General features: G+C 34.1%; 1 protein-coding gene across 2 annotated transcripts in view; it reads right to left on the reverse strand.

The window, feature by feature from the left end:
• Positions 1-8959, reverse strand: part of LOC111048142 (ribosomal protein S6 kinase 2 beta) — a 114703-nt gene extending 105744 nt beyond the window's left edge. For both annotated transcript variants that reach the window (XM_039433587.1, XM_039433588.1), the window contains exon 1: positions 8621-8959. In XM_039433587.1, coding sequence (XP_039289521.1) covers positions 8621-8776 — 156 coding nt within the window. In that variant the 5' untranslated portion in view covers positions 8777-8959. The remainder of the gene's footprint in view (positions 1-8620) is intronic.
• Positions 8960-12585: the final 3626 nt, after the last annotated feature.

The raw sequence follows: 12585 nt of genomic DNA on the forward strand, positions 1-12585 counted from the left end.
CGCTCGGTCAATAACCTCTCAGCAGGAGACCAAACAAGTAAAATTGAATAAATTGAGATTAAGGTGAAATAGAAACGATAATGTCAGTTCCACATAATTTATTCGAGCCGAACTTAAGTTTCAATGCACTGAGGCAAGAGAAATGCCAAACCGTCAACTTGAATCTTAGACCTCACTTCGCTCGGTCAATTATTATACACAACATAATATTCTAATAAATGAATTTAGAAGATTAGAAACGAAGTGGACTGTATTGATCGGTGAAAGAAGATAGACACGTGATGAATCTCAGTCTGTATCTATTTCTTTCTACATGTTTCAGAAACGAACCAACCCAAAGCGAGAGAAGTCAATCAATCACTATCACTCTTTTATTCACTTCTCTTCCCTCTCAACCTCGATCCCCTGCCCCTCCCCTAACTCCATCCTCTTTATTTTTTTCTTCCTTCATTTTCATCTCACACCATTCAACTTTCTTTCACACTCTATCCTAAGCAATCTCATATATTGCTTCTTCTCAATAGAAACAAGAGTAGTGAATTTCATTTATCAAATTTAATACTTTATTCTGCACAGTAGAAATCAATAATTCTTCACGGTTTTACGCAATAAGCTGAGTGGAGTCAGTTTCCAAGATTGTGGTTATCAATCATTGTAACCTTATACAACGAAATCTGAGCATTATATATGAAGATTTATATAATATAGATGTTCAACAAGATTAATACAAACACCTATAGTTTCACCTGAATTAAATAGAGAGATGGACTGTCTACCTCTCACTTTATTCAATCCCCATTCCTAATCAGTGCGTTTCTACAGACTTTAAGCTGCTTCATTAAGCCGTTTCTACACACATTATGAGGTTTCTCATTAAGCTGCTTCTTCATTATCCATCATTATTACTGTATTATATCCACCATCTTTCAATCTCTGTCTTACATTCTCGACATCTCTCCTCCCTATAATCAGAACATGGGATAAAACAATCTTATATACTTGTATTATGATTATATGTATAAGTTTTCTCTGATTAGACCAGCTGAACACTCCTTCCCATAATTTTATCAATCAAACAGTGTTCTTTCAAAAATACATTTTCATCATCTCCCTCTTTCATAGAATTTGAATATTCAAACAATATTTTGTAAATAAGTATTGGTAATTCCTTTCTTCTTCAACCTCTTCTTCCTATTTTTCTTCTTCTTCTTCTTCTTCTTCTTCTTCTTCTTCTTCTCACGAAGCTGGTATTTCGCATTTTCTCCATTACTTCATTATCTTAAAATTTCTGTCTGCATTTTCCCCGTTCTTCTTCCTGATTTCATAATAAAAACAGTTATTGTAATTCTTTTTTCCTACAGTTACGTTGAAAAGTGGCCATTGCTGCACTGATTACAGAACGCAAAGAATCACTTTTCCGCTCTAGTGCGGGAAAAATTTTTCTGCACTCCAGATTTGCAACATGGCAACGCAAAATACTTAGTAGGTTATATGGAGCAACAGTGCAGCAAAATCAAATGAAGTTGGTAACAGTGACTGCTGTGCTGCTATAGTGAGCAGAGGTGCAACCAAGCACAACGCGCTAATTATTATTCATTATATATTATAACCAAGGACAACGAGGACTTTAGGATTTTAGGATTAAGGTTTTTATCAATAATAAAATTACACAGAAAAACATTTGATGCATTTCAGGCAATTTTACCCATAATTACCCACTTTTCATATTCAATGGTAACTGTAGGAAAAACTTAATGTGAAATACGTGCGCAAAGTTCCTCTGCTGCACTCAAGAAACCATTCCGCCCTCGCCTACGGCTCGGGCGTAAACGTTTCTTTCGGTGCAGCAAACTGTCACTTTGCGCACTAGTTGCACAAATAACTATTTAAGGAATAATTCTTCCGAAACTCTTCCCGTTCCTTCTTCCTACTTCTCTCTCTTTCAACCCATTTTCTCTCATTTTTCAAACACACACTTTTCTCACCATCATCATCTATCGCTCCCTCTCTCTCTCACTCAATGTGCCGGTTGCACAAATGCTGGTTAAATTTTAATCGTGATTAATTTCACGAGAACCAATCAGAGAAGTCTTCTTTTCGAAATATCCTACTCTGGTTCACGTGAAATTAATCACGATTGAAATTTAACCAGCTTTTATGCAACCGGTCTCTTTCTCGGTATTTTGTATTCTTTTTCTCGATATTTGGTAGAGAGTTAGTGGGGAGGATATTTTTAATATTCTTTCCGAAGAATGGACATTGATATGTCCAAAGCTCCGCCAATTTATGTAGATGCATAACAATATAATTATTATTATCTATAGTTATCATATTACAAATTGCTTTTTCATATCATATACAGTTCAATAATTATTTTTCGCCACACTGCACAGAAAGCAGCTGTTTTCCAGTCCCTACGTAGATATGAAAGACCTTGTTTGCAGACGACGTCAGAAAAGGGTTTCTTTTCCGGTCTAGGCCAGAAAGTTGTCTCTTTCCAGCCGCTCATGGAAGTAGTTAATAAGTCATCCGCTAGATCGGGCGAGTGTCCACTTTCATCATCAACTGAAGTCGCCATGATTTCAGTTCCAGTTTCGAATCAAACTAATTCGCTTCGCAACCAGTTTTATTCAATTATTTATTGTTGATTAGTGCATTCCGAATTTTCAAAAATGCTTGAAGATGACTGTGGTATTCCAAGTGAAATTTTAAAAGAATCTGAAATCCTGACTGCAAATCTTCTACCACTAAAATCAAGAGATAGGTACGATAGCTTAACGAGTATTCTTCATTTATTTTGTCAGCAATACCTGTAGTGTGGTGAAAAATATCGTTCGCACCACGGGCAAAAATGTTTTTCCAGCTCTCAATCTTTTCTAGTCCTCGGCCTACGGCCTCGGACTTGAAAACCGATTTCGAGCTGGAAAAATCTCATTTTCTGCTCTAGGTGCGAATATACTATTCTTAGTCTATATTATGTAAATTCATCTATAATTTTGCTGTATTGTAAGCTATTGTATATAAGTGTATAAGCCAGTATATATTGTAATCTACATAAATAAAGTACTCAATCAATATCGCTTTCGTTCAACAATTGCAATGTTTTTCAAAGTGAAAAATTAAGATACCCTATCTCTCTCTCACTCTCACTCCGTCTAATTCTCTCATTTTCGCTCACTCTGTCTCTCTCTTTCACACTCTAATAAAGACAGCGAGCTATTCAGTCGCCTTTTACTATAGTGAGATTTACTTAGAAGTGCCAGTGCTCCTTATGGAAACAACACGAACTCTTCCCATTTACCCATTACTGGCAGTTTAGAGTGAATCTGACTGCTCGTCAGCTACTAAAAGCTGTTCCTTCCGGCTTTTTATTTTCTTTTGTGCTTCACTTCTTTCCACCCGCATCCCTCCGATATGATCATGTTTTTCCTCGCTCAATACCAGACAATCGACTCACTTAACGTTTATTACATTTTGTGCATCTCCCCCCCCCAACCAAGCTTCCTTTTCTAATTCCTTCTTTTCACACAATCCTCCTTTGCTCACCTTAATTTATTTTTTTAGATTCGTTTTTCTCAACAGCAACCTCCATTTAGAATTTCCTTTTCTTTACTTTCTTCCATCTTTCTCCTTCTTTTCCTATCTCTTCTGCTCTTCTTCTTCTTCTCCTTCTTTTTCATCACCATTTTCTTCTTCTTCATCACCATTTTCTTCTTCTTCTTCTTCTTCTTCTTCTTCTTCTCCTCCTCCTTCTATTCTTTCTCATCATCATTATCTTCTTCTTCTTCTTCTTCTTCTTCTTCTCCTTTTTATATTCTTCTTCATCATCATCATCATCATCATCATCATCATCATCATCATCATCATCATCATCATCATCATCTTCTTCTTCTTCTTCTTCTCCTTCTTATATTGTTCTTCCTCATCATCATCATCATCATCATCATCATCATCATCATCATCATCATCATCATCATCATTATCATCATCTTCTTCTTCTTCTTCTTCTTCTTCTTCTTCTTCTTCTTCTCTCCTCCTTCTTATATTCTTCTTCCTCATCATCATCATCATCATCATCATCATCATCATCATCATCATCATCATCATCATCATCTTCTCTTCTTCTTCTTCTTCTTCTTCTTCTTCTATTCTTCTTCTCTTCTTGTCCTTCTTATATCCTTCTTCCTCATCATCACATCATCATCATCACATCATCATCATCATCATCATCTTCTTCTTCTTCTTCTTCTTCTTCTTCTCTTCTTTCTTCTTCTTCTTCTTCTTCTTCTTCTTCTTCTTCATCATCATCATCATCATCATCATTTTCTTCTTCTTCTTATTCTTATTATTATTATTACTATTATTATATTCTTCCTCATCATCACATCATCATCATCATCTTTCATCATCATCTTCTTCTTCTTCTCTTCTTCTTCTTCTCCTTCTTCTCTTTAACTACTTCTCCTTCTTCTCTATCTTATTCTTCCTGTTCATCTTTTTCTACATCTTATCCTCATTTGCAAAAAAACTCAACACCACCATCATTTTCCACATAGGACTATACATTTAATGAAATTTCATCTTGTAGCCTATCTATCAATATATAAATGTATCTTGCCACTTCAATAGATAATCATTTGAATAATAAATCTCGTCATATTCATATACATATTCTTATAACTGCTTTTATCTAGCCTACAATCCCAAAAGCTGTAAGAGCCTCTCTAAGCCTGTAACTATTGGAAGTTTATAATGGTCAACAAATCAATTATCGTTTGACTTCAGAGTCTTAGAGACGACGGACGCATCCTCAGTTTAAATGGAGATTATCAGCTGTTAGTTTCAACCGGTAAACTAGGGGCCGGTTGCATGAAAGCCTGTCAAGTACCAATCATGATTAAATTCATTAGAACCAATCAGAGAAGGTTTTCTGACAAGAAAGCTTCTCTGATAAACTCTCGTGGTTTTTAACGGAGATTGAAAGTTAACAGACATTTGTGCAACCGGGTGCAAGAGTGTAGCAAACATATTAAGCTAAATGTAAACCTAGATAAGAATTGAATGTGAATGGTTATTTGGCCCTCAATCCTTCAAAACTACGACCTCATGATTAATGAAGATCAGGTTATGAATATTCAACCTCAAGTTAAAGAATTTCACATAAAAATTCATTGAATGACTGTTTCTTTACTAATTTTCCACATAAAAATTCCATGAATGACTGGTTCATTACTAATTTTTTACACTGGTGGGAACAAAACATTTTGGAGAATAACACCAAAAAAGCGACAAAATAACGGAACAGTGACAATAATTAATTCCTCTCATTAATTATTGTTCACATTGATTGAGAACAAGACAAACAAAAAGAAGAACCACGAAAGATCTCAAACAGAAAATAATGTCTAAATTGGCCCATGAATTTCCCCGGAAAAAAACTGCGCAGCTCTGATCAAACATGAAGACCACACTAGAAGAGCGATGGAATAAATTAGATGTCATTGAATTCCCTTTGCACTGTCAGCCTTCCTTATATAGATAACATAAACGCTTCCCATTTAACCAATACTGCCAGTTTATACTTCTTCTTCTTCTTCTTCTTTCTTCTTCTTCTTCTTCTTCTTCTTCTTACTCTTCTCCACCTTCTCCTACTTCTTCTTCTTCCTCTTCTTTGTCTTCTTCTTCTCCTCCTCCTACTTCTCTTCCCCGTCCTACATCTTCTCCTACTTCTTCTTCTTCTTCTTCTTCTTCTCTTGAAGTGGATTTTCACATTGACGAGTAAAGCTCACGTCAAAATATTGATTTTCCGCATTGTAGGTAGGTGAAAACGACGATGAAAAATACGAAAAATGGGCTCTGAATTTTCAACCAACCAGTAATTGAAATTTCTCCCCCTCCCCTTCAAAACCTCCCCACCCCCCCCCCCCCAAAAAAAATAACCCTCCTCCTACAGTAAAGTTCCCTGACAGCATCGGTTGAATGGGAAACGTAGATTTCATTCTATAAGCTGTACTGACAGATTAAAATGAGTCTAACTTCACCGCAAAAAGTGAAGATGAGCATTGATCAGTGTGAGAATTGGCGGTGACGTCATCAAATTATTGATAGTCAGCGTTCCTCGTAAATAACATCAATGCTTTTCATTCATCTGATGCTGACAGTATGATGTGAATTGCACTACAGGTTTCTTCAAAGTACCGTGTAGCTACTTTTCATCGAAGTTGATTGATGATAGGGCAATAATAGGCAGCTCAACGTCACCGACCAGACTCTTCATATTTCTTCCCTATCTATTAAAATTGGAATTGATAAAAAATCGGTTGATTGCGTCTCGCTGCGTCAAGGTATTCAGTTTCTCACTAGAGGTTCTCTCAATTCTTATAGACAGACATTTTTTAATAAAAATTCAGCTAACAATGTTATTGATAAAGTATACAAATACGGTTCACTCAATACTCATTACAGAAATTTGTTGATAACAATCTGGCTGATTGAAAAAAACGCAAATAGATGGAACACCTCTTATTACTTTCCTTGCCCTATTAACTTACCATAGGTAAGGAAAGTATTGCTTTCCCGAAAAAAATTAAGGTACCCTGATTTCAAGTTTTCTATACGTTTCAAGGTCCCCTGAGACCAAAAACATAGTTTTTTAACTTTAAAACATTACATGTACAGTGAGGTCCACGTTATAATGGCAGTATTTGATTAACATTGGTGCTGCTATCCTTGTCTATCATTCTACAAAGCAGATAGCGCTATCATCATCTTACTCCGTAATGTTGCCAGATTGTCTTTTTAACAATGTTTATTCATTTTATTTTTTTTATTTTATTCACAATTACAAATCATAATTAAAATATGATTGGGAAAAGACAACAGGCATAGCCCAAAACTGTCTTCTCCCAAATTTTTACATATAAAAGTTTCAAAAAAGGAGGTTAGATTTCACTTTTCACTTCAAAAAGTCCAATTTACACTTCAAAACTAATGACTAAACTGAATATTTTGATATTTTAAAACTAATTAACAACAAAAATATTTCACTCAAATCTCTACAAATTGGAAATTTTTGAGTAATTTTACAAAATTTTGAGCCAGGAAAGGAAATAATAATCAATCAAGAAAACATTCAATCTCATTATTTGAAATTAATGATAAAATCATTGAAAATTATATCCTTTTTGCGTATAAAATACAATTTATTTACTTATTTCCACAATCACAACATCAAATCAATGATTGGGAGAGAATCAACAGGATAAACCCAAAACTGTTTTTCTCACTAATTTTGAAAAATAGTTCAAAAAATGAGTTTATGTGAACAAAATCTCATTTTCTGCTCTAGGTGCGAAATATACTATTCCATACCGTACATCTTTACTGCGTTTAGGTTATGCGACAGTGTCAAGTAATTTCAGCCTTGAAATCAGTATTCCATTTTTTTCTGTAACTGCTCGTAGAAAAATACATAACTGAAACAAGTCCAAATCACCACTAATTCCCAACACTCAGCATTTTCAAAAATGAATTAAAAAAAAAAAGAAATTATCACAAAATTTAGGATGATAGTAGGTGTACTATCAAGTTGTTATTATCATAAAAATAAGACAGTATTACAACATTAGTTATAATTGAGAAAATCGATCATCTCCTCTAGATTTATTCGCTGGAGTGGACTAGATAGATAATCAATATTCTATCAATAAGAATTAGAGGTAAGACTCAAACCTTAATGGAGATGCTCCATAATTTTATAAAATCAATTACAAGATAAAAATCATCTAGAATTTAGAATGATAGTAGGCCTACTATTCAGTTATCATCATAAAAATAACAAAGTATTACAACAGAAGTTGTAATTGGGAAAATTGATTATCTCCTCCTCTGGATTTATTTGGTGGAATCAACTAGATAGATAATAAATTCTGTCAATTAGAGGTTAGTCTTCAACCTCAATGGAGATGCTCAACAATATTCAAGTTTTCTAAAATCTTTATCAAGCAGTGAAGTAGTAGATTACTACATTACTCATTGAGTAGCTTAAGCGTTGATTAGTGTTCTCAATACTGTGACAAGTGAAAATCGCAGACGAGAGAAAATCTCTGGACATAAATCTTACTCTGGAGAATTCAATCGACTCGATTCCAGTAATTCAATTGTTCAAGGATAAAGCTTGTCACATCTTCACCATAATAATTAAAGTAAAATGATAATCATAAGTATTGCATATGTTAGGTTGATTCGCCATCTAATTGTCTTTTTCTATTCGTCTGTGACGAAATAATATAAAAATCTGGTGTGGCGCACTCACACAACTACTTTCCTTACCATTATGAAAATTGATCACCTGACGCTAGTGTTCACGGCAATCTCAAGTCTGAGCCAGCTGGTGACAGGACAATAACGCTGGAGACACACGAGGTCTGCTATCTCTTCATAGTGAATGATTTGGAAATTGGGGTACCTTAATTTTTTTCGGAAAGCAATACTTTCCTTACCTATAGTAATAGGGCAAGGAAAGTAAAAATGGTACTCAGATTTGTATTTGTATCTATAAGTATTACATACTATAGTTTTTCAACCAATAAATTATGAGTAATAAGTAAGAAAAAAGTACCTTGAAAAATTTCACAATCCTACATCGATGCAGAAACGTAGTGAAGCTGCTACTTTTGTTGATTTTCAGACGCACCTTCTTCTTGGAAACACAAACCGACTTAAAAACGGTCAACATTACTAGCTGTGACGTCGCAGCATCGCAAGGGAAACACATCAGTCCGCTCCGCACCCAGCTCAATTAATAACTAACTAACACTGATAACTAACTCGCACCATTTACACGCTGCTCAGTCCACAGAGTTCAACTGCAGATAACACAAGTAATTATTATCAACTTCTACCTTTCCACGTGTTATGGAAGTTCATGTAAATTTAATAGCCCGCTACTTCTAGCTGTAAGCTACAGTCACTCTACCGAGATAAAGTGAAGTTATGAAGTAAAGTCATATAGTTATGAAGTAAAATATAGAAATATAGTTACTGTATAGTATAAATTTGATACTTCGCTACTTTTAGCTGTGTGTTACAGTCACTGTAGTGAGATGAAGTTATGAAGTAAGAGAGATAAATTTGAAGTTACTGTGCTACTTCTAGCTGTGTGTTAAACCTGGTGTTCATTAGTAGAGTAAGTGGTAGAGTTCACTGGGCAAGTACTAACTATCTTGTGAACTCTCCCAATGGAAACGTTCATTGTAGAGTAGAGTCATGAAAGAGAGTACTAGTTTTTAGTAGAGTGGGATAGCACCGTGGTATAGTACTCTACCACTAGTCTCCCCCCACCACCACCGCTTCTCACTCTACTCTATCACTACTATGTTAATGGAAACAGTCTCGAGCTAGAAGAGTAGATTCATGTCGTAGGCTATCAAGTTTAAGAAGTATTGTCATTTATTGAAAAGTATTAATTTATGGAAGAGTGTTCATTTATTAAAGGTAAAATAAGTGTTTAAGTGTTAATTTATTGAAAAGTATTGACATTTTAAGGTTAGATCTGTTCACTAGACAACACACTCCACCTTCTATTCTCAATTGTAGTGAAAACAGTTACTCGACCAAGTAAGTAGAGCAGAGTTTGCTTGATAGAGTTAGAATGCTAGTTACTTGAATACTAACTCTACTAGTGAAAACCAGGCTTTACAGCCACTGTAGTGAGATAGAGTTATGAAGGAAGAGACGAAGATGAGGTTACTGTATAGTGTATTGTCGTGATAAATTATGAAGATAAATATGATGTTACCATACTGAATAGTGTATAATCACGGAGACTATAAGCCAAATTTTCCCTATGGTAAAGTGTAGTGAAATTCACTTTAAACTGTCAGCATTACTTGAATGGGAAGCTTTGATGTCATTCATAAGGAATGTTAACAGTTTAAAAGTGAATCTGACAATACCAGTGACTTTATTAACTGTCAGCATTGGTTGGGTTATCATAGATGTTATTTTTATACGAAATGCTGACAATTTGAAGTGAATTTCACTATAACAGAGGCTACATAACTTGTGCAATCTCAAAGCGTTAAATAATGTAAGTCACACCGAATTATTTACAACCATGAAATTAAACTTTCAAGCTCTAAATCGCAGAACATACAAAGTTGAACTAGTTATTGTAACGATGATTTTGTAGTTCATATCTAGAGAATTAGATTCTATTCATATTTTCCTGTTATTGGTTCATGATAGTGGAGAGAAAAAACAACACGTAGATAAGATTTAATGGTGAACATTAAGTTTAATGTGAAAACTACACTTTTAAATTGAATATTCAGATTCTATTATTATTTCCTCGTTATTGAACAATGATAAGTAGAATTGTATAACAATATGGGAATTTGATGTATTCTACCGTTAAAAACACTCGTAAAGTGAATGGGAATAACTGTTAAATCACTTTCGATACCATTTATCTTTTTATTGTGAATAAGAATGCTGATAATGATTGTCACAAATCGTGCTTTCACGATGTGAATTATGTGAACTTGATGTAAAAATAAATTCTAATAATAATTCAGATCAAATATATTATTTGTGATCAGTGGTTTCTAAAGTAGGACTTGTGAGTAATAGAATTGAGTAGTATTGTTTAAATGTTATAGTCTACTTGAGTTACTTTCAAATAATTGTCACGAATCGTAAATTATTAGACAAATGAATGAAAGTTGAAATCGGAATTGAAAGTCGAATAGTTAAAACTGCAATATTTGTCCTTGAAGACTTAAGGTTAGAGAACCTTATATATGTTTGCTTGTATTTTTTTTGTTATTCTCTGTATTGAACTTGTATGTGTGTGTAAAAATAAATTGAAATTGAAGAACAAGGGTTCTTGAAAGTAAGAGATTGTGAAAATGAACAGGAGACTTGACAATATTGTCCTATCTTGGAATAGGCTGAGAATAAACTATTGAGGTGACAATATTGTCCTATCTTGGAATAGACTGAGAATAAACTATTGAGGTGACAATATTGTCCTATCTTGGAATAGGCTGAGAATAAACTATTGAGGTGACAATATTGTCCTATCTTGGAATAGACTGAGAATAAACTATTGAGGTGACAATATTGTCCTATCTTGGAATAGACTGAGAATAAACTATTGAGGTGACAATATTGTCCTATCTTGGAATAGACTGAGAATAAACTATGAGGTGACAATATTGTCCTATCTTGAATAGACTGAGAATAAACTATTGAGGTGACAAATTGTCCTATCTTGGAATAGACTGAGAATAAACTATTGAGGTGACAATATTGTCCTATCTTGGAATAGACTGGAATAAACTATTGAGGTGACAATATTGTCCTATTTGGAATAGACTGAGAATAAACTATTGAGGTGACAATATTGTCCTATCTTGGAATAGACTGAGAAAAACTATTGAGGTGACAATATTGTCCTATTTGGAATAGACTGAGAATAAACTATTGAGGTGACATATTGTCCTATCTTGGAATAGGCTGAGAATAAACTATTGAGGTGACAATATTGTCCTATCTGGAATAGACTGAGAATAAACTATTGAGGTGACAATATTGTCCTATCTTGGAATAGACTGAGAATAAACTATTGAGGTGACAATATTGTCCTATCTTGGAATAGGCTGAGAATAAACTATTGAGGTGACAATATTGTCCTATCTTGGAATAGACTGAGAATAAACTATTGAGGTGACAATATTGTCCTATCTTGGAATAGACTGAGAATAAACTATTGAGGTGACAATATTGTCCTATCTTGGAATAGACTGAGAATAAACGATTGAGTTGACAATTATTGTCCTATCTTGGTATAGGCTGTGAATAAACTATTAAATCTATGTCATTAGTTTGAAACAACCCTGTGTTATGTTGGTATCATTTCCAATTATTATATATGATTATGATTTCGAATAATGAAAACTATTATAGACATCCATTTCTTTTCAAAGTATTATAATATTAGATAGAATCTATACAGTTGATTTATGAGATAAATAATATATTTCAAGAAGATTTTTAAAGGAATATCTTTAATACCAACGATTTTAAAGTAAAATCTTATTTGAATTGAGCATTAAACTAGATGGGCGCATTGATAAGAGACCCCTTTATCTCTACACGCTACAGCGACATTCATTCTAAGCTCTCAGAATAGAGGGCATAGATGTAATTCATGTAAATTTGACATATAAATAGAGAGATTTACTTAAAACTAAGTATCGATTGAGTGGGAAGCATAGATGTTATGTATAAGGAATGCTGCGAGTTTCAAGCCAATCTCACAATACTGATACCCGCAACCCCAAATCACAAGCAGTAAAAACTAACCGTAGGCCACCAGAGTAGGTGAGCACTTTTTCATATCATGATAGTTTACGCTACGTCTGGATTTGACATCATCGTTCAACGAATACTAACTAATCTATCGAGATGTATTGGGTAAGTTTCGACAAACACAGAGAAGTTACTACAGATTAAAGCTGATTATATTTGCATGTTGTTTCCACTTCGAGTACCCTTAATTGAGGCCATTTCCGGAAAAAG

The sequence above is a fragment of the Nilaparvata lugens genome, chromosome 7 (genome assembly GCF_014356525.2).
Source record: "Nilaparvata lugens isolate BPH chromosome 7, ASM1435652v1, whole genome shotgun sequence".
NCBI classification, from domain to species: Eukaryota; Metazoa; Arthropoda; class Insecta; order Hemiptera; family Delphacidae; genus Nilaparvata; species Nilaparvata lugens.